A 23,657-nucleotide genomic window follows, 5' to 3' on the forward strand; every position below is an offset into this window, starting at 1 on the left:
AGCAACAGTTTTAAAAATGAACCAAGTTAGGTAGTTTCAGTGTGAAGAAGGACTTCATAGACCTCAATGCTCCTTCATATTGCTGCAGAATTCCCTATGCAGATGGTTTTTGCTTTCTTCAGAGCATGAAAACATGTGTTGAAAGCAAACCAATATATTACATAACATTTTAATGAAATTACCCCCTAAAAAGTAATTTGAGAAGGTAATTAGGATAACTAAAAGCTTGGGTAGAGTTTAGAGCCATTTACTTTGTCATGTCACATCGGGGCATGGGGATAATCAGCCATAACTGGATTAGATCAAGCAATGGACATTATTCCTTTTAAAGTTTCCTCCAAAACAAAAAGGTGCAGATCAAGAAAGACCACCGTAGAATGATGCTGAGCCAAAGACAAAACTGATTAAATTTTTTACATTGCATGGAATGTTCAACTCTTGTTAACTGTACCACATTACAGAACTTGTACACTGAAGCTTTCCATGGAGTGTGGCAGCACTGACATCTGAAGTAGTTTTGAAGGGCTGAACAGCCTAGTCTTGCTATTGTTCCTTACAGTCTAGTGACTGGAGAGGAGCTTGCTATCAATTGTCCAGAATGATGATAACTTGGCAATCAAGCAGCATTACATTTAGAGTCCAAATACTTAATGAGGCAGAGTGGCAGCAGCAAAGAAAAGTAAAAGGAAGCAAATCTTCCATTCTTGATCATTCTACCCAAGGGATGTCTGCCTCAAGTGTCAAGAGACTCCTAGATCAGAAGTCAGCCCGATCAGCCACAAGACCTCCCATGGCAAAATTTTTCAATGCAATGTAAACAGCATCTTCGAATTGACAGACAGCTGACGATTGCAGGACATGAAACTTTTGTCCCAGAAATATATTTTAATTCATATGGCTGTAGGCCCATGGAAAATTCTAAAAATGTGTTCCAAATGAAATGCCAGTCTAACGTGCAATTCACACAGGGGCCATGAAAAATATACATACAGAAGGCAAAAAGGTTCAGAGTAAATAGGTAATTAAATTTTCATACAACAGCTCTGAAAAAGCAACATATATCGTAGCTACAAGGAAACAAAACAAAATCTGAACGTTTAAAATACGAGTGATGGTAAATTTCACTCAGGCAAAATCTCAATGAGATTTTGGTCTACAATCGTTATTCAAAGCTATATGTCAATTATATAAACATGTCGGAATTCTAAGAAACATAGGCTAAAATGCATCAGTTAATATAGTTTAGATTGAGGTATCAGTATAAAATAGTATGCCAGCTGGTGTATTCTGGAATAAGAAAACTGAAATTGCCCATTTACCTGGTGTAGCTCCTTCTGCGATATATCCATAGAATGTTGAAGAAGTAAATTCTGGCCTGTTATCATTCTGGTCAATTACCTTGATTGTTATGTCTACAGGTTGTTCAACAATTACTCCTTCCAAATCTTTTGCAATAGCTGTCAGCTATACATAAGGGATAGAAATAAAACTATTAGAATAACTGGAAAAAAAAAAATTGCAAAACAACTTCAACACCAAAAATACCATAAAAATTCTGCAGAGCATATGGTTTTGTCAGCTGACTCACATCTTCCAAGAAATGGTGAACTCAGAGTGCCACTATGATTCATAACAGAAGACTGCAAGGTGGCAAGGAAGCAGCATAAGTGATGGCATGCTTAGGTTGGACGGGAGGTGTTGGAGGTGGGACAGGTGGGTTGTGTCTGACAACAGGACTGTGCTGGGGATATTGTTGGGGGGGGGGGGGGGGGGTGATAAGTTGGGGTCATTTGATTTGTTGCTCAAAATCTACATCACCATTTTTCAAAGACTCGAATTTTTTCTGAGTAGTTATTTCCTTCACTAATATAGATCTCCCATTTAAAATTGATTTTTAAAAATGGTTCCAGGAGTTGCTGAGTGGAATCTTCAATTTCCCAAGAAATTCCTTCAATCTACAAGGATAGAGAATCTGCAGGGTCCCCGTGCGCAACTCCCAGTGTGCTTCAGAAATGATTATCTGACCATCAGAACATCCAGGCCTTGTAGATTTTGTCTTGAGGGTTAGTAAATCTGTACACTCCCCTGCCTGAGATAGTTTTTAAGTGCAATGAAGCATATAGATATTTTGATCATCAAGTATTTGTGAACAATGAGAAGATATTCTTCTTAGACCAAAGTGGATGATATTGGGAGAAGAAAATTGGAAGAAACTTGAAAAGCTTTGCTTCACACGTTACAGTATCAGTTACAGAATTTACTTAAATTTGTAAAGCAGCCACTCATGTATCATTAGCATGAATTGGAGAAGTCTGCAACAAATTAAAGCTCCATGTCCAACACAATATGGCTCTCACATTAAATAATTGAACAATGTAAATAAAACTGCTACAAGATAAAACAAGCAAGTTCAGTCTTTTTTCAAGACATTTATAAAAAGGAAAAAAAAAATACTTAAAAACATTCAGGACAATTGCGTTGAAGAGTGATGATATTAAAATAATTTTTAACAAAGCAAATTAGCTAGCATCAAAGCATCATTATTTTCTCAACATCTGAATAAGTTATCCCATATTACAACTAGGAATAGGGAATATAATTGTAATTAAATATACCCAGAATTTAAAAAAGTGTGCACTACTGCTCATAAATATTAAAAGAAAAGTTCTGCTAACATTTCAAGATACAAGCTTCCAAAATGCTTTTTAATACCTGGATCAGTACTGCATTCCATCCATCTAAACTATGTGGCCCACTTTCCTGAAGGGTTGTCATGATTTTGAGGAGCTGGTGTTGGACTAGGGGGTAGACAAAGTTAAAAATCACAACACCAGGTGAGAGTCCAACAGGTTTATTTGGAAGCACTAGTTTTCAGAGCTCCTTAACCACCTAATGAAAGAGCAGCGCTCCAAAAGCTAGTGCTTCCAAATAAACCTGTAGGAGTATAACTTTGTGCTTTGGTGATTTAACTTTCTTAAGGGGATCATACATTACTAGAAAAGGGTTAAGTGATAATCAAATGTGCTTAAAACATAATACACAATTGTTCTTAGCTAAAATATTCAATATCCTCTGGCATCATAAGACTAATAGTCACCCATGACCCTATCACTCACTAAGAATCATTTTGTCATTTGTTTTATTCCTTTTAAAAGGATTGTTCCTTCTCCAGGATGTAGGTTTGCTCACTGAGCTGGAAGGTTCATTTTCAGATATTTCGTCACCATACTAGGTAACATCTTCAGTGAGCCTCCGAAAGAAGCACTGGTGTTGTTGTCCACTTTCTAGGCATAAGTTTGAGTTTCCTTGGGTTGGCGATGTCATTTCCTGCGGGGACATCTTTTCCTATGTTGATGCCATTTTCTGTTCTTTTTCTCAGGAGGTGGTAAATGGGATCCAAGTCAATGTGTTTGTTGATAGAAGCATGGCATTCCAACCAGAACTCTAGGAAGTCTTGTGTCTCTGTTTGGCTTGTCCTAGGAAGGATGTGTTGTCCCAGTCAAAGAGGTGTCCTTTATCATCCGTATGTAAGGCTACTAGTGACAGTATCTCTCACTAGTATCCTTACATATGGATGAGGAAGGACACCACTTTGACTGGGCCAACACATCCATCCTAGGACAAGCCAAACAGAGACATGCTCGAGAATTCCAAGGAGCATGGCATTCCAACCGAACTCTATCAACAAACACTGATTTGGATCCCATTTACAATGCCCAGAGGAAAACAGGATGGATGTCTCGATTGTAAATGACATCACCAACCCAAGGAAACTCAAGAATATGACTAGAAAATGGGCTACACCACCAGTGCTTCATTTGGAGGCTCACTGTTTGATGACGAAACATCAGAAAACGGACCTGCCAGCTCAGCGAGCAAACCTACATCCAGAACCTCAACCTGAGCTACAAATCCTCTCAAAACTAGTTTCTTCTCCACTGCATAAAAATCTGATATTATGTATATTCCCAAAGTCTCAGACAACGAAATGGCTCAATCTGGCAGATGCACTTTTATCTGGAGCAGTCAGGCTTTGGTTTGAAGCTGGTTTTGTCAACCTTTGCTAGATTATAAATTGGAATGTATGCAGAAATACATTACCAGTGATTGTGTTTAACAGTACTGTTACACAGACTTTGAACTTCTGCCACATTTATAATATTCCACTTAAATGGAGTAGCCCCAGCATACGAAGCGAGACAGATATATTCAGCGTACAGGACTGATTACTGGTTTAATGCAAAGCAATAACTGAAAGTAGCGAAGATAATTGCCATAAAGACAGCACAATCTCGAAAATTTGAAGAAATGAAACTCACTTTGTATGAATCTTTTTGCTCTCTGTCGAGAGGTGAATGCACACTAATTGAACCATCATCACTCTTTATAGTAAACAAGCCCCGAGGTGGCTCATCAGCACCAGGTCCTATGATAAAATATTGTAAAGCGATTTCTTTTTGCCGACTGGACTTTATCTGCAAAATAAAATATTAAATTCTGAGTATGTCATTTTGACAGCCCTTAGTCCCAAGTCACAACTTTACCAGGGCTAGTGGATTTGGCATTGAAATGATGAATAAGAGAAACTTTGGCTTGAAAAATAATCTACTACATGAAGATTCATCCTCCCAGTACTATTAACAGTAAAGGAGACATTTGGTATGCTTTCCTTTATTGGTCAGAGTATTGAATACAGGAGTTGGGAGGTCATGTTGCAGCCGTACAGGACATTGGTTAGGCCACTTTTGGAATATTGTGTGCAATTCTGGTCTCCTCCCTATCAGAAAGATGTTGTGAAACTTGAAAAGGTTCAGAAAAGATTTACAAGGATGTTGCCAGGGTAGGAGGATTTGAGCAACAGGGAGAGGCTGAACAGGCTGAGGACTGTTTTTCCTGGAGCGACGGAGGCTGAGGGGTGAACTTATAGAGGTTTATAAAATAATGAGGGGCACGGATAGGACAAAGAGACAACGTCTCTTCCCTGGGGTGGGGTAGTCCAGAACTAGAGGGATAGGTTTAGGGCGAGAAGGGAAAGATATAAAAGAGACTCAAGGGGCAACTTTTTCATGCAGAGGGTGGTACGTGTGTGGAACGAGCTGCCAGAGGAAGCGGTGGAGGCTGGTACAATTGCAACATTCAAAAAGGCATCTGGATAGGTATATGAATAGGAAGGGTTTGGAGGGATATGGGCTGGGTGCTGGCAGGTGGGATTAGATTGGGTTGGGATATCTGGTTGGCATTGGACTGAAGGGCCTGTTTCCGTGCTGTACATCTACGACTATAAAGAAGTCATCAGTTGGTATAATGCTTAAAATGGAAAAAGTCCAGCCACATTTTCTAGTAATTTTTTTCAAAAAAATAAGAACAGCTTGGAAATATTGCTACCAATATTTGCACATTTTTTTCGTGTGAAGAAACTTTTGGAATTTTCCAAAAAAACATGATTGCAATGTGTGTAATCTACTTATAGAATGAGGAAACAGTGACAAATCATTAGTGGAGGAAAGTAGCCGCTTCGAGATGCATTGCAAAGATTAAACTTAAATTAGTCTGACAGTTTTGGAAAATATCAAGCTACAAGCTTATAGGTCTCCCCACTGCATGTAGACAGTAAAATGTTTCAGTCAGGTGGTTATACAAGTCATAAAACATGGAGTTCAAAAACATGTTGGAAATCCTGTTTTGGTTTCATAGAAGACCAGCTGAGAAAGGCAATTAAAAACTAAAAATGCTTGCAAAATGTAATGGTCTCCTATGTTTCATTGACAGGTTCTTCTAATTGGTCAGAGTTGGTTGCTGGATAAGCCTTCAGTTTTGTTTTCTCTATCATAGTTTTCCTGTTTTATTCAGTTCAGAATTGTTATCAGAAATCTGAAATAACCAGAGAGACGGCAATGCATTGAACAAGAAACAACTTTCACTAAGTTAAAGTTTAGTAAATAGCAGAGTAACATCATTTCTCTCCTCATTGTGTGCAGCCTGTTTTTACGTTAAATTTGCTTTGTACATCTGTGCATGCACCATCTTCAAGGGGGAAATCTGTGAATGGTTGGTGCGATTACTCTGTGTTGCTGCAGAAATATTGATATACAGATATCCTCTGCCTTCGAAAGTTCACTCTCCACCACTTCGCTTTTACAAAAGACCTACATCAGTACCGGCTTTTGCTAACTGAAGTTAGCAAAAGAGGATTTTCACTTTTATGAGAAAAGGCGAAATTTTCCTCCATATAAATTAGTGCTTTTTTGCTTTGTGCCACTTCAGCTTACGAAAAGTTTCATAGGAACGCTCTACTTTCAGACAGCTGGGATTCCTGTATCACATTTATGAAAGGTGAACACAAACCTGTATAACAAATTTTGGGTACTTTCCTCTCTCATTTTCTGGAAAATTGATAGTAGGAATTATCCATTCTCGCTTCTTCCTTCTCAGGGATACACCTGACGAACGTGGAGACTGCATAATCAGGACTTTGCCAGAGTTTTTCTGCTAAAATACAAAATCAGGGCATTTGACAGTGAACTCAACATTTGGGTAAAATACAGAGGCTCTCTCAAAAACCAAAAAGAATGAATACATTCAAACGTTATAGAATTAAATTTAGAATAAAATATTAACAATTTGCTACAATTGCTAAAATAAAATGAAATGGGATTATATCTGGATGGTTCCCAGTCTAAGGGGTATGTTTGCTGAGACAATCGCATGAAAATTATAGTAGTCATAGCTCTTCTCTAAAGATGTGCCTGTAATGTGTTCACAGCACTGAAGTGGAGGAAGATATTCACTTCCATGAAAAGCAAAACGTTACCTTTTCTCTATTTATTAGAACAGTAACAGTAGCATCCCATTCCTCATCCTCATTACGTGCAGTAACAAGAAAACTTGCATGGCTTTCTGGGGACATCAGGTTTTTAACAGACACTGTTCCATCGTTGTATATTTTGAAGCGTGGATCACAAATTTCAAAAGTCACATTTTTCTGTCCAATGCAGTCAAAGTGCACTATTAAAATAAAAATTGAAAGAAATAAATTTTTCAGACCAACCCACCAGCAGTGAACAAATCAGTTCAGGTACACATCAATTTTATTTATGACTGCCATTCCAAAGTCAATGTTCCTTTTAGGTTCACTTTGCACTGCTATTACCTATCGTGAAATACATCCGAATTCTCACCATGGATTTAATATTCCCAGCAGAACATACATTCCTGCAGTTTTAAATCTTTGCGCTTTATTTTGTTTCTCTCCTTAACTTGTGGCAGTAGTGACAATTTGTTGGATTCTAATTCCAATCACAGACACATGCCATAGATACACACCTAAATGAGTAATACTAATGAGGGAGTGTCATCAGAGTATTAAGAAACTGGTGTATATGTAGCACCACTAATACAATGAAAACGTCCATGTGCTTCACGGGAGCCTTAGAGAATGAAGTGTGACACTAAACCAGATAAGTAGACATTAGGTCAGATGACCAAAAGCTTGATTAGAGGGGTATGTTTTCAGGGCTGTCTTATGCGGACTAGCAAGGTAGAGAGATACACTGAAGGAATAAGAGAGCTTAGAGCCTAGGCATGAAGCAATTATAATAAAGGAAATAAAAGTCAAAATGGTGATCCCGTCATTGCCTGACATTGAGACACAAGTAATCAAAATCCCCATTGCTGATCAATGGCAACCCCCTACTGTCACGTGAGATTAACCTGACAGACTACGGCCAAGATATAGTCATCCATGCACTAGGAGTGGGAATGACAGTCTTCAGTGGTGATGGATTCTTGTTCTCATGAAGGCAAGCTTCAATCAGCCACTTTAGAACTGACTGGCAGGTTTCTCAGCAAATCATATTGAAGTCCCACCTGCCAGAAGTTGCTTTCCATATCCACTCTTTGCCACTACAGGGCAAAGCTTTTAAGGGCTGAAAAGACAAGTCTTGCCAAGAGGTGAGATTCAAGAGGATTGGAGGCAAGGACTAACCTTCAGCAGCCACATTCATGCCCCCATTAGCTTCTGAATGGAGCCACCAACCCTCCACACCCCTCAACCCAGCAAAGTGATCAGTATTTTTCCCCCAAACTGGGAAACAACCACCCTTCTCAATTAAAAACAAAGTACTTTGGATGTTGGGGATTGGAAATAAAAAACAGGAAGTGCTAGAGAGGCCCAGCATATCTAGCAGCATCTAAGGAGAGAAAATCAGAGTGAATACTGAGTCCAATAGCTTTTACGGCAGAAAGGAGAGTGTTCGAGTTAGTGGTGTGGGGAAGCCCTTAAGTGGCCATGAATAGGCCATGTATGACCTTAATTGGTAGTCAGTCAGTCAGGAAGGTCACCCAAGAATCTTCTTATCCAGCACTTAATTTCATACCACATTTAACTTTTAGTTACATTATTGGTCTCCCACGTTTTTCATCAGTCCTTGTGAAGTTGCCAGTACTTGGAGCACATTCTGTAGACAACCTCCATTATTGTACCAAAGCAGTAATTCATATTGGAGTGTTCGGATAGTCAGTATCAATAGACTGCTCAACTGTAGGAGACAAAGGTAAGCCTGTTGCTACGGTCACATGTCAACACGTGTGTACTTGGAAAATGAATTGCAACACAGTTATCAGAAGAACACAAGGTGCCTTTTAACTTTCAATTCAACAGGAACAGAGATCAAATGAAGAGACCCAATCTCTATCTAGGATGAGGAGATCAGTCATTGTGTGGACAAGGTATTGAACCATAAATCTATTTTCCTCATGACAGATTTAAATTGGATAAGCCATTGGAAAAACAGATTTGCTTCTTTATATTGGTGGAATGAAAGGCAAAACACTCAAACTTAATCTACATTGTACAAAGAAAGGGATAGAGCTTTAGATGTAGTTAAAAAATTGCTCCCCATCACTAAATACACAACCAAAAGAAAAATAACAAATCGTGTTTCCCTGAAATTTTCTGCAAATGGGGGGGGGGGGGGGGGGGGGGGGGTGTACTTTTCACTGCAGTTTTTGCAAAGGCGCACCACTAATGTCCGGGGAAGGAAATTTGAGGCTAGCAGGAAATCTGAAAATTAAAATTAAAGACTGCAGCACGTCTCCCCAAATTAACAACAGGAATCATTTAAAAACTTTCTATCTCCATTTCTCAGCTAATAACCAACCAGTTAGCATTAAATACGGAAATTCAGAAGTCTTAGTCTGATTTTCCCTGTCCCCCAAAAGTCTCATGATTGTGAAACATCAGAAATGTTTGGCATTGCAACGTGAAGAACATTAGGTTGTGTTTTTGTTGTTTAATTTATTCAGGTGTATATCAATTTATAAAAGTATGATCAGTCTTAATTACTGCCAAGCAACTTTACTGGCTAAGAAACTCGTGCAGACAATCATTTCTTCAGAATTTCATGATTGTTGAATTTTTTAAAAAATGGAAAATAATTTTCTACTTCTATAACTTCTTGCTTTTTGTACTTCATTCTAAATTCAATCCAATACTGTAATTTATACCTCCCAGTTTGACTCCGTCTTGGTAAGAATTCTTCAACATGACAATGAAAAAGCCTCAATGGCTTTTTTTGTTCACTCACAACAGACTTCCTTTAGAAGGAGATGTAAGCAGAGAAGAAACTCTAGAAAAAAGTTCTAATTTGTCTCTCAAAGATTCACTAAAGGTCTATGGACAGCAGAAGCATAATGAATGGTTAATGCTATTCCTTCACCACTGTGAAACAGCTCATGAACAATTCTTCTTGATGTGGTATTACCTCAATTCAAAAAAGGACTTGATTTAACACCACAGTTTTTGTGGTTTAACAAGATACTTAAGAAATTAGAAAATTAGAACAGCTCTAATGGATCATTTTCTTTTCCAATTCAATGAGTCGTCAGGATTTAATTAATTCAAAATTCATCCATGGAGTTAGAGATAAAGCTTGTTATTGCCAAACCTTAAACACATCTGTTGCGTTATGAGAATTTACAGGGCAAATTGGGCATCCATCCTGTTGATTGTCCCTGCACTAGTGCAGCAAGTCCTCTACAAGTTTTTGAAAAACACACGGATATTAAGGAAGTTAGGAACTTTCAATATATGTACCACTTGTCTTCAAATGTACCTTGGTTATTTTGTCTTAACTAAGCCTTTACAACCAGAATCAAATCAAAAATATTACTGCAACCAACACTTCATGCAATACCTTCACTTATTGCACAGCTAAATCCAGTAGTTGAAGCTGTCAAAGTCATAATATTTAAAATTTAATACAGCACGTATTCAAATAACACCAGGTTATAGTCCAACAGATTTATTTGGAAGCAGTAGCTTTCAGAGCATTGCTCTTTCAAAACCTAATGAAGGAGCAGTGCCCTGAAAGCTAGTGCTTCCAAATACATCTGTTGGACTATAACCTGTGTTGAGAGATTTTTAACTTTGTCCACCCTAGTCCAACAGTAGCATCTCCACATGTATTCAAATAGGCACTGAATTTCTATAAAATGAAGTAGTTGATTTGGACTTTTAAATATTAAGATTGGTATTGACACCACCCAAAGATGGATTCAGAATCCTTCCAGGGACAACTTTCCCAATTTCATCTGACTTACTTCTGGATAACAATTATTCTGATTTAGATGTTAGCTACTGGAGGTTACACAGAGAAGGAAGTGTTATTGAAGACAGTTTCAAACAGAAGTTGCGTGCTAGAATTATTCATTGGGCTCACTCGGTTCCTATTTTGAGATCATGACTTTAGGTGTCTGGAAAATTTGGACAGAGATTGAAATGCAATATATTTGGTGGATTGTATGCAGCTTTAGCTAGAAAAGCAAGGGAAGGAGCTATTTTGTTGCAAAATTAGAAGGTTTATAGAGGATTTAATCCTTGCAGTCTAAGTTCACTGGTTTAGATATACACTATCAGGTTTCACCAGTGAATAGCAGGGAGATTTCTAAGTAACATAAAATGACTTTATAATACTCAAGAACTAGCAGAAAACATAAAAAGCATACGTGGAAATGTCAAAGGTAAGATGTGAATTACATCAAAATACCGCTCATGAAGGGATCAAAAAGCTACAATTGAAATGATTTTGAAAGCAATAACAATTCATAAGAGACATTATAAACCACAGGCTCCAGCCTCAAAAGTTGCTTATGCAGTTATTACAGATATGTCAAAAAAAGCTTGATAAGAGTGAATCTTCAAAACTTTAAAAGACAAACGTCTTTTGAAATTTTGTTTAACCCAGGGCCGCAGGACAAGTACAAAAGAGAGAACTAATTGCAGGAGTGTAATATGAAACTCAAACAAAGTCCAAACACAAATCAAGGAATGTTGAATACATTGAAAAGTCTGCACCTGCAGAGTAACCTTTTGCTAACTTAGTTATCTTTTCTCCCCCCCAAAAAAAAATTACTAATTGAACGTTCCTTTGCAAGTTCTCTATAGAAGTTGTAGAAACTCAAAATATAAACTGAGTTTGTGTGGATATTTTGTCCAAAAAAAGAGTCAATAAAAAAAGCTTTCTTACCTATACAGCATGAAACTATTAACTTTTTTTTTCCCCACCGATAGTTGGCAGTGGTTGCAATAACAAAAATGAAGCACTTTTGATGTCACTTGTTTTGGTAACAACAGCACTGGATTATCTAGTTTCACGTGACATAATGGTCAGCTTTTCTACTTTATTAAACAAACTGAAAAATCAGGTTAAAATGCTCAATTATGCCATACAGGTGACTGGCAAGACAATAGCATATGCAAATTGTATGGTTGATGGCCAGGACTCACTTTGGAGCCAGTGACATCCAGGTAACAACAGCAATTCATCATAGACTAAAAGTCAAAGAGAAGTACAATACGGAAACAAACTTTTCAGTCCAACTCGTCCATGCCGACCAGATATCCCTACCTAATTTAGTCCCATTTGCCAGCACTTGACCCATATCCTTCTAAACCCTTCCTATTCATATACGCATCCAGATGCCTTAAATGTTGCAATTGTACCAGCCTCTACATCTTCTCTGGCAGCTCATTCTATGTATGCACCAGGCTCTGCATGAGAATGTTGCACCTTAGGTCCCTTTTAGATCTTTCCCCTCTCACCTATGCCCTCCAGTTCTGAATTCCTCCACACCAGAGAAAAGGCCTTGTCTCTTTACCCTATCCATGCCCCTCATGATTTTATAAACTTCTGAGATCACCCCTCAACCTCCAACGCTCCAGGGAAAACAGCCCCAGCCTATTCAACCTCTCCCTATAGTTCAAATTCACCAACCCAGGCAACATCTTTGCAAGTCTTTTCTGAACCCTGTCAAGTTTCACAACATCTTTCTGATAAGAACGAGACCAGAATTGCACGCAATATTTCAAAAGTTGCCCAACCAATGTCCTGTACAGCCACAATATAAACTCAACTCCTGTACTCAATACTCTTATCAATAAAGAAAAGCATACTAAACACCTTCTTCACTATCTATCTACCTGTGACTCTACTTCCAAGGAACTATGAACCTGCACTCTTAAGGTCTCTGTTCAGCAACACTCTCTCTGACCTTACATTAAGGGTATAGGTCTTGCTAAGATTTGCTTTCCCTAAAGGCAGCAGCTCACGTTTATCCAAATTAAACTCCATCTGCCACTTCTCAGCCCATTGGCCCATCTGATCAAGATCCTGTTGTAACCAGAGGTAACCTTCTTTGCTGTCCACTGCACCTCCAATTTTGGCGTAATCTGCAAACTTACTAATTATCCTCCTATGTTCATATCCAAATCATTTATATAAAATGATGAAAAGCAGAGGACTCAAGAGTGCCACAAGGATCAGTGCTATCTTCTACTGTCTTCTTTGAGCCAGTTCTGTATCCAAATGACTAGTTCTCCCTATATTCCATGAGATCTAACTTTGCTAACCAGTCTCCCATGGGGAACCTTGTCAAACGCCTTACTGAAGTCTCATACAGATCACATCCAGCACTCTGCCCTCAAATTATCCTCTTAAGTTTTCAAAAAACTCAATCAAGTTTGAGACACATGATTTCCCACACAAAGCCATGCTGACTATCCCTAATCAGTCCTTGCCTTTCCAAATACATGTACATCCTGTGCTTCAGGATTCCCTCCAACAACTTGCCAACCACCAACGTCAGGCTCACCGATCTGTAGTTCCCTGGCTTATCCTTACCACCTTTCCTAAATAATGGCACTTAGCCAAGCTGCCATCTGTGGTAATGCCTGAATGCTTACCATATCCTTCCCTTAGCCAACTTTTTGTTCAGTGTATCAATTATCTTACATCAAGTAAACTGCCTATGAGATCTTAGTTACAAAACTAGATGGTGCTCAACTCAATAACAAATGGCTATGGTAGCCTAATGGTTAGGGTCCTCTGCTAGCAAATTAGAGAACATTAGTAAATAATTAGAAAAAGTTTGCTGATAATGCATACCCACAAAAAAAATCATGAAACCTGCTAGATTATCTCAATACTTTATTTATGCCTTTATCTCCATCTTGTCTGGCCTACTTGTAATTGTACTCCCAAAGATGGGTAATAAATACTGCCTTACTATGGTCACCTACATTCCATCAGTTAAAAAAAAATGAACAAATCAATTTTGTTTTATTTGCATTTGGACAATGTTGCCACATCTGATAGTGATCAATGTCTCACATGACCATACTTTGGTCTCAAACCCCTTTCAAACTGTTTCATAGATCACAGCTACCTTTGTTCAACATGACCTCCTATTCCAGACAACACTCATGCCATTATAAAACCAAGCTGGCATTAATTCTGCACAAAGATCAGTCACAAAGAAATACTGGTATTCTGTCAGTCTCTGAATGGCTGCTAATTAGATCAAAGTATTCTCACTGCACACTTTCCACAGATCAGAGTACAACAAAAAGATGCTGACAAAAAGCCAGCTCATTCAGATTGTAGAACTGAAGTATGTTTGAAAAAGGTGGTGTAACTGGCTTCCATTACTACTGTGTATAAAACTGTTTTCACAACAATTTGATTAAAATACTGGTAATGAAACACTCTCCCTCATGTATTTTGAAATTCATTAAAAGTAATTGGAAAAGATCCTTAAACATATACAGTTAGCTTCAACCTCTTACTCCCAAGTGAGCAATGCTAGTTCTAGCAGCAGCCAGCAGTTTGGGTCTTTTTAACAACCGATCTGTTTTTAAAAATTCAGATGCTGGAGGAGATTAGAGTCCAAAATTAGAATGGTGCTGGAAAAGCACAGCAGGTCAGGCTCCGAGGAGCAGAAAGAAAAATTGACACTTTGGGCAAAAGCCCCTCATCAGGAATGATGCTGGGAGCCTCGGGAGTGGAGAGATAAGTGTGTGCGCGTGTGTGCGGAGCTGGGGAGAAGGTAGCTGAGAGTGCAATAGGTGGATGGAGGTGGGGTTAATGGCGATAGATCAGAGAGGGGTGTGGAGCGGATAGGTCAGAAGGAAGATTGACGGGTGGGAGAGGTCATGGGGAAGGTGCTGAGCTGGACAATTGGAACGGAGGTAAAGGTGGGTGGGTGGGTGGGTGGGGGTGGAAGACGCAGAGCAGAATGAGGAACCCGGTTGAAATGTTCGACCACAGGGCAGTGGGGTTGATTAGTGCAGGTGTCAATGGAAGCCTTAGGTTTGCTTTTTTGAGAAGACCTCTTGCTCCTTCCAACACATGAGGAAAAGTTATAGTGTGGTTTTGTCATCATTTCAAACCCTGCTTGCAACATTAGAACCCAATCTTATAGAATTTAAAAACAAAAGGGCATGGGCAGATACTGTGTTATACATTGCAATGGTCCTCTGAGGAAGAGTTAGTGGCAGCCTAACCACTAGTGCTACTTCTGAGCATTGCAATGTGTAACGATTATAAAGTCACTGACAAAAAAGGGAAAGACGGCAACTAAAATTTTATCCCCATGTCCCACCCATCCTACCCGAAATCTGGTCTGTGCCAGGAGACATGATTTTAAAAACATTGCAGTAGATTCAGCACTCAAAAGATAAAAAGGGACCAAAGGAACAAACCAACATTGCCATCTTCAAATAATGCATCAGCACCAGATGGACTATAAACATGAAGGAAAATTTATAGTCTGGCTTTTTCAGAGGTTACCGCCAAGGACTCAATAGTATCAATACTGAAAATTTCAAACAAAGAATCCAAATCAGCGCAGTCGTTGTTCTATGTGTCCCAGTCTTGTGGGTGGCATGGTGGCACAGTGGTTAGCACTGCTGCCTCACAGCGCCAGAGACCCGGGTTCAATTCCCGCCTCAGGCGACTGACTGTGTGGAGTTTGCACATTCTCCCTGTGTCTGCGTGGGTTTCCTCCGGGTGCTCTGGTTTCCTCCCACAGTCCAAAGATGTGCAGGTTAGGTGAATTGGCCATGCTAAATTGTCCGTAGCGTTAGGTAAGGGGTAGATGTAGGGGTATGGGTGGGTTGCGCTTCGGCGGGGCGGTGTGGACTTGTTGGACTGAAGGGCCTGTTTCCACACTAAGTAATCTAATCGAATCTAAGTCTAAGTCTATCAGGTGGCAAAATTCAGGACTTGTTTTATAAATTTTTGTTTAATCAAAATGCTTGTTGTTCAAGTTTTGAAAATCAAAAATTAATAAAATTAATTTGTTTAATATGTAAAAGGCCAGGGGAAGAAGAGTTTGAGAATAATATGCAGAAATTTTAAAATGGTGGTTGATGCGACCTGAAGATTGAATAATGTAGATGGAAATAGTTAAAACTGCTTTCTGATTTCAATCTCATGCTGTTTAATTGAGACAGTAAGAGCACGAACAAGCAAAACGAACAAGTGACAAAAGAAAGCAGAGAATTTAGTAGTGATAAGCATGAACTAAAGCTAGGTAGAAAATCCAAAGCACTGCTCCTTCTTCATTTGTTGAAGGGCTGTGTGCACTAATGTTGTGAAACCTGAAAAGCATTCACTGAACAGAAAGGAATCAATAGAACCTATTCATCAATTTGCAACTCAACAGCACTGCAGCAAGGCCTTTAAAGTTAAATCCTCTCTCTTTCTTCCCACACCCATAGTTATTAAACCTGTAGGCACAAATGTACAAGGATAGCAATTATTTTGCCTCACCCTAAGTTACAACCGAAACTGGTTTTTCAACCCCAGGCGTTCTGTTTACACAGCATTACATTCCAGTCCAGGCAAGCCCAAGGATTACAGGTATCTGAAGCAAAAGCCGACATTTTGCCAGACAGAAGGATGTGCTTATTTCACAACTTTCAAAGTTATTTTTCAGATGCCATTGCTATATGGTTGAACTGCAAAGCCAGAGTTAAGATTTGGGAACGATTGAAGACGTTTAGTCACTGTGTATGAGGAACTGCATGTTACTGTTGTTGACAAAGTTATCACTTACTGTATCGGCTCTTTTTAAAAAAAGGCTGTGAGCAGGAGAGCGAGAAAGGGGTGCAACAGGTCAAAGCAATTGCAATGAATTTTGCAGCAGTGAAAAGACCTCTGTTGCACCTATGGACACTGCATACTACCTCCAAGAGAGCTGAGCATATAAAGAAGGGCAGACAGTCCAGCTCCACCACACCCTTCATGGCTCATTGCCTGGACCTGTTAATGGCAACTTAAGTAAGGCCCACAAGGAAGTCCTCCAACCTACCCACCACCTTTCCTTCTCTACACTCCTCCTTCTGCAGGGTACTTATAGATCTTGACAGCAGAGTGAATTGCAATAAACATTTAAGAACAGCTGCTTCAAAAAGAAAATTTAAACATAAGTGGAACTAAAAAAAATACAAACTATTTCCTTCAGGCCACACAATTACATACAATCTGACACTGAGTGAACATACTTAAATGGTTACCCCATGGGAATGCTGCATGTAATACTCTTCAGCCTAGATCCTCAATGGAAACAGGAAAGGCCCACTCCGACAGCTAGCCATTGGGGAATGTAGGGCATTAGGGTGGCCTGGTGGCTCAGTGGTTAGCACTGCTGCCTCACAGCACCAGGGACCCAGGTTCGATTCCAGCCTCGGGCGACTGTCTGTGTGGAGTTTGCACATTCTCCCCATGTCTGTGTGGGTTTCCTCCCACAGTCTAAAGATGGGCAGGTTAGGTGAATTGGCAATGCTACATTGACTAATGCACTTAACAATATAGGCAGAGGGAAATGGGTCTGGGTGGGTTAGTCTTCAGAGGGTCGCTGTGGACTTGTTGGACTGAAGGGCCTGTTTCCACACTGTAGGGAATCTAATCTAACTATTACACTAAAGTGTATTCAGGCTGTGGACAGAGGTAAGAGGGTGCAGTAACAGCCCAAACAGGAATATCCTCTGCACTGCTCTGAAGGACATAAATTTCCACAAGGTGACTCAAATTGTAGCACAGGATCCTGAGAGGGGGTCCAGACTCTGGAGCCTAGTGTGTAGTTTTGGACAGATGGTGGCCAGTTCATCCAGAAGCTCACAGCTCACTTTAGCTGTCTCAGTTCCTTATGTATTCTCGGTCCAAGTCCCACATGAGGATCTGGATGGTTTTACGTACTGGACATTAACTGATGCCAAATGGCTACGAGAACCTTTTCCAACCTCTTTCTAGGATTGGGGGCCAGGGCCAACAGCGCTCTTTGACAAAGATATAAAGAATAAGAAGAACTCAAAGCATGCATTTTCCTTGGGAATTTACCCTAGCTTTCCTCATTGGGAAGACAGTATTACAATGCAGAACTGAAATATAAAATAAGCAATTAAATTCTCAGGCCAGGCAGTTTCCGTGGAGACAAATAGAAAGTGGATGGACCTTCCCATTATTCTAGGAACAGGATGCATGGAGGTGGGGGCGGGGCTTACTTGTGAGAGGCTACAAGTCAAGTTTGGTGGGTGAAGAGGAAAATTAAGTGAAGGCCATAATCAGGCATGGTCAAGTCTGACTGGAAAGGAGCAGGCTCAACAGGCTCTATGGCCGACCCCAGCTCATTTATCTTGTGACTTTCTTAGAGGTTACACCAACCAAATTTCCTCTTGCAACTCAGACAGTACCTATTCCTGTATTGAGGTGAGTTAACGTTGGTCCTTTTACCACAAAAACTTGAATGCAGTTTTTTTTTGGGCAAGAGGTGGAGGAGAGAATGGAGCAAGGCAACTACACCAGCTGCAGACGTTCGTTGAGCTCTTCTTTCCATAATACAGATGACACGTTGTTACAGAATCTAATTTAGATGTATGTCAGTAACTCAGGGCCATGCAGTTTCAAGATTTGCTGAGAGCGAGCTAGAAGTGAAGCGAGGAGAAACTTCTTTACTCAGTTGTTAGGATTTGGAATATGCTGATGGTGGCAGATTCCATAGAGATTTCAAAAGAGCTGGGTATAGGAAGGTGGCAAACTTAAGAGTGGTATACAGAGATAGGGCAGGTGAATAGGATGAGCTGAGTGGCTCCTTTGAGAACCAGTACACATATGATGGGTCAAATAAAATCATAGAATTTTACTATACAGGAGGAGGCTAAGTACTAATCTTTGGTTGCTAGCCATTGAGGTTCCCAGGTGAAGCAAGACTGGTGCTTTCTCTGCCATGTCAGAAATAGCAGAGCTTTTTTTAAAAACAAAAAAGACTTTTGCATACATCAACTGAGGTCTTGACATCTAAGATCTGTTAACTGGTTGCACAAATGACTTAAGCACCCTGAGCCTGACAAATTTAGTATCCTGAAGGTATGCATATCTTTAACATTTCTGACACAAATCTACTCATCGAAGATAAAACCACAGGCCACAAATATTAACTCTCACTGCTCTTCCTCAAAGTAATACCATGGGATCTTTTACATCCTCCTGAAAAGGCAGGCTTTGGTTTAACATCTGACGATGCTCCCTCAGTCCGTCACCGCAGTAGCAGCCTTAGTTTTGCTGCTCAAGCCTTGGAATGGGGCTTGAATAGAAAGCCTCATGCTTCAGGGGAATGAATACTACAATTGAGTCATGCCTGGCAACTAGCTTTACTGCTATGACCACTTTGTCATAGCAATGTGCAGGTCAGGTGAACTGGCTATGCTAAATTGCCCGTAGTGTTAGGTGCATTAGTCAGGGGTGAATGTAGGGGAATGGGTCTGGGTGGGCTGCTCTTCGAGGGTCGTTGTGGACTTGTTGAGCCGAAGGGCCTGTTTCCACACTGTAGGGAATCTAATCTTAATAAATAGCTTAAAAATATCTGTTGGGCAGGTGACCAAAAATCATTTAAAAACAAAGATAAATTGTTCCAAAAGGCCGAAGATAGTCACGAGCTTCACTTTCTGCTTCTCTGTGCCAACAGCAATAATTAAAGTCTGTTCAGCATTGTGGGTACTCATTAGTAAATTAAGCACGCAAAAGGTAAATTACAGGTTATCCTGTATCTCTGAAGCAGGGCAGATCCTCATGTGGATTGAACCATGGTGTTTACCTCTTGTCCCCACCCTTCAGCCCAGGGAGGCTGAATAAAACCTGGAGCAGATTTCTCTGGATGGAAGAGAAATAAACAAAAGTAAACATACACCTCCCTGCATTTTATTTGCTGGTCTTCAGTTTCCCTTCAAAATTGTGGAAACTCTAAAATGGCATTGTTTTCAGCAGACGTATATTTAGACTTAAATTTAGGGATGGAACAGACTTTATTCCAACTTGCTTCAGGCAATAGGTAATGAATGGAATCAGTGCAGTCAGGTATTTATAAACAGACAGCTTAACTATAAGTCTTCCTGCTGAGTGTAGCCCTTGAAATAAATTAGTAAAAAACTTGTGCATTGGTCAAAAAAATAAAAAGACCTGACTCTTGTTAAAATTTGGTAAACCTTTTAAACTTATAATTTACAAAGAGAATGGATGTGTGCTTCTTGGCAGTTATTATAGTTCCTTTCAACATTTCTCTCCCCCCCCACCCCCCTCTATTACTTTGCATTAAAAAAAGATGTATAATACTCAAACTTGTGAAATTTTATTCGAGCAGATAGCTTTCAAACAGTTTGTTGTTTGATAACTTGCTACCATTCTCTCTTATCACAACTGACCCATTAAAGTATGTTGCAAATATTTATGCAAGATGCCAACAAGCAGATTCAACTATCAAGGATATCATAATTACAAAAATGTGCTACTAAACTGTAACTATTACCCAAACAAACTGTTGTAGCATTTGCATTTTTAAGCATCCATTGTCACTTGTGCAGACGTTGGATTCCGATCAGAATAGGTCACAATTTCCTGCCACAGTGCAAAGGAAAGGATCTTGGTTGCTCATCTCCATAAATGAACGAACAACTTGCCAAACAAATTCTGAATTAGTTTTTGAGAATAAATTCCAGCCAATACAAAGAAACTTGCAAAGTAATCATGCAGAAACAAGCCAGTCTAATCAGTTGTTAGTTTTTTTTCCAGCCAGTGAGCAAATAGTTTAATCACATTTATCAATCCTGAAAGTGAGGCAGTAGCAGAGATTAAATCATTTTAAGTGATTAGAGATAGAAAGGATAGCTAGAATGTAGCACAAATCTGTTAATCTAATGTTGACATTTTCAGCCTCAACTCTTTCCCTAGAAGTTAAATTCTGTTCAGTTTTGCACATAGGTCTCTTGCTCACTAGTTTAAGACTAACAACTAAACCATCTCCTTCATTCCAAAACCTTTCAACTATGGAATAATCTAATTCAGGAGAATGGGTTTAGCTCAATTGGCTGGATTATCAGTTTGCAGAGCAGTGTGATGCCAACAGTGTGGGTTCAATTCCCATCACTGGTTTGAGATTACCATGAAGGACTCTCCTTCTCAACCTCTTCCCTCGCCTGAGATCGGTGCCCCTCAGGTTAAATCACTACCAGTCGCTTCTCTCAAAATGAGAGCGCAACCCCCATGGTCTGGCAAGACCACAGTAACACAACAACAATTCTAATTCAGACCACTATCTCCAATCCTCTCAACATCTTTATCATCATGTTGCCTTATAAACTGCAATGTTCGAATTCAAAAAAAGTGAGAAAATCATTCATATTTCCTCATACACCAGTACCCTGGTGAAAAGGCATGTCTGCTTTGAACTCCCATTATTCTGACAAGATGTAGAACTCAATACTGCATAAAGTATACAGGTCAAAGTCCAGTAGGGTTTCATGGGGGAAGTCACTTTTGGCTTACGCACATTAAACCTTTACTGCTAAAACCTAGAATGCCATTATTTTACAACTTCAATAGCTTCAAGTGCTGTCTTTAATGGTCTGCAAAGCCTGCACCATCCACCAGTGGCGTTAAAAAAAATCCATGTTACAACTCAGAGCAACAAGCTCTGCTGGTTGTTTAATCATGCTAATCTCAATCTACGCTATTTGTTACCTATTCTTTCATTAGATTTGTTTGCTAGAAACAGGTATTGCATTAGGTCAGAGTGAACAGAAGATATCTTAAGTCTTCATTGTACAGCTAGACCCAAGAAACCAAAGGATTCCTGGTATGAGCTACTGTGTTAGCTAATCTCAATCAGAGCAGTGGTCTAGGTGATAAAAATGGCAGATTCCACCTAGCTCAGGAAGGGGAACACCAAGCCAAAACCAAAAATGTACAAATTGACTTTGGATAGTGATAAATACAAGAGGTTGAAAGCAAAGGCAAATAATATAACCACAGTCTGCAAGAAAGTGAGGATGCATCAAAATTTAAATAAGTATACTTAATTACAAGTTAGAAAGGATTTCTAGGAAAAAGCATCAGCTCATCGCTCAAATGTTGAATATGCATGCATCATAAAGCATTAGATTACTTAGTGTGGAAACAGGCCCTTCGAAAAGCAACCCATCCAGACCCATTCCCCTACATTTACCCCATCACTTAACACTACAGGCAATTTAGCATGGCCAATTCACCTAACCTGCACATCTTTGGACTGTGGGAGGAAACCAGAGCAGCTGGAGGAAACCCACGCAGACACAGGAAGAATGTGCAAACTCCACACAGGCAGTTGCCCAAGGTGGGAATTGAACCTGGGTCCCTGGTGCTGTGAGGCAGCAGTGCTAGCCACTGTGCCAGCTTGCCTTGTCAGAAGGTATGAGACAAGGTATTTCACAGACAAAAATCAGCCAAAACTCAAGTTTCGACTCATATGACATGAAATGAAGTGGCAAAATTTCCTACAATGAGTGAGTATCATACATAAGAAACAATGGTACACTCATCTAAAAGCCAAAAGACCACAGTTGAAGTAAATGAGAAGGAATCATTTTCCTTGTTATACTACTCTCACACCTTTGTTATCCTGATCGCCATGAAGTGATGAACATAAACAAATATCATGAACACTTGAATAGAGACAAACATAGTCAAAACAAATCAGCCAGGAGGCACACAGACAAGATTGAATGCATTATCTTGTCATGTGTTCAGAAAACCTTCACAGCATTTGAACTATCCAGTTCATGCATAATTACAAATCTCATCATCGAGCAAATCCCTATTCACAATAAACCACTTCATCTGGTGCTTGGTGCTCCCTCTTTGGGTGTTTCATTTATATTTATCCTGAAAATGCAAGGAGGGCATGAACAAACTCTACATGGAGAGCAAACCTCACTGGAGAGGTATTAGAATGTGGTCGCTACATTCCAATGTCAAGTGACTGTGCAAATATCTTTTTTATTGCTCATTTTGACTTCGACAAATGAGAGAGAGTGCAAAATCAGATGCTGCACTAGATTAAATCCATTAATGATGGTAGTCACCTCTTACACCCACTGCAACCCCAGCCTCCAGCCAACACAAGCTTTTTAGAAAATGTCTTGACAGGATCTACAATATAAATCATAAGGCACGTTTCCCAAGGGAACTCAAACTTTGCAGAACAAATCTCAACTGAAATCCAAGGACTTCAAAGCTCAGTTTCTCCAACGACTGACCAAATAATTTCAGTCCAACATACAAAACCTTTACCGGAAATCATCTGTTTTAATGCCCCATTCACCTACTGGCAGCACTTTGCATTGCTGGTGCGGGAGACATTTTCAGGTGAGCTGGATTTTTTTTTTGAAATTTGGAAAGCATCCATTTTGTTAAATTAAACCCAAAAGTTTTCAACAAGTAGACAGAACACAAAAACAAATAATGGAATCAATTATTTATGTCCCATGAATGAAGTTAGCAGGGATTTATAGACTGAAAGATCGGACAGCCGATTAAAACGTTAAAGAAGGGAAAATTCGGTGTTTAAAACGAAGGCGTCTACTTTATAAAACGCATTATAGTCTGGCTGGGGCTGTTTGGAAGCTGAAAATGTTCTGGGGCTTTTTCCCAGAGAGGGAAAAAAAAAGTTTAATTTTGTTCAGTCCCTGGGGTGATTTTTGAAAACTTGTTTCTCAGAAGTAGCTACACTGACTAGATGTTAGCAACAGCAGTTCGCTGGACAGAGTAACTGTACACCGTAGTTAAAGTTGTAGGGAAGTTAAAAAAAATCAGACTATGGTCACACACTCGAAACCTGCGGTGTCTAATGTTAAATTAGACAAGGGAGGGGCGTCAGTATCCAAACACAGAGCTATCTCTCCCTCCTTTCACTGCACTCAAAATACACAGAATCCACTGGAAAACAAACAGGGGTCCCAACTCATTGCCAAAACCTGAACTTTCCTGGACGAGTGCAGAGGATTTGGGGAT

At 39.6% G+C, this 23,657-nt stretch overlaps 1 protein-coding gene across 3 annotated transcripts in view; it reads right to left on the reverse strand.

The window, feature by feature from the left end:
• The window catches only part of cdh31 (cadherin 31), a 46,233-nt gene that overhangs the window by 21,474 nt on the left and 1,102 nt on the right, over positions 1–23,657 (reverse strand). For 2 of the 3 annotated variants that reach the window (XM_072596062.1, XM_072596064.1), the window contains 4 exons: positions 6,812–7,005; positions 6,346–6,489; positions 4,320–4,475; positions 1,320–1,464 (listed from right to left, as the gene is read on the reverse strand). In XM_072596062.1, coding sequence (XP_072452163.1) covers positions 1,320–1,464; positions 4,320–4,475; positions 6,346–6,489; positions 6,812–7,005 — 639 coding nt within the window. The remainder of the gene's footprint in view (positions 1–1,319; positions 1,465–4,319; positions 4,476–6,345; positions 6,490–6,811; positions 7,006–23,657) is intronic. The other variant, XM_072596063.1, reaches the window with a different exon arrangement.

This window comes from Chiloscyllium punctatum, chromosome 26 (assembly GCF_047496795.1).
Source record: "Chiloscyllium punctatum isolate Juve2018m chromosome 26, sChiPun1.3, whole genome shotgun sequence".
Classification (NCBI taxonomy): Eukaryota; Metazoa; Chordata; class Chondrichthyes; order Orectolobiformes; family Hemiscylliidae; genus Chiloscyllium; species Chiloscyllium punctatum.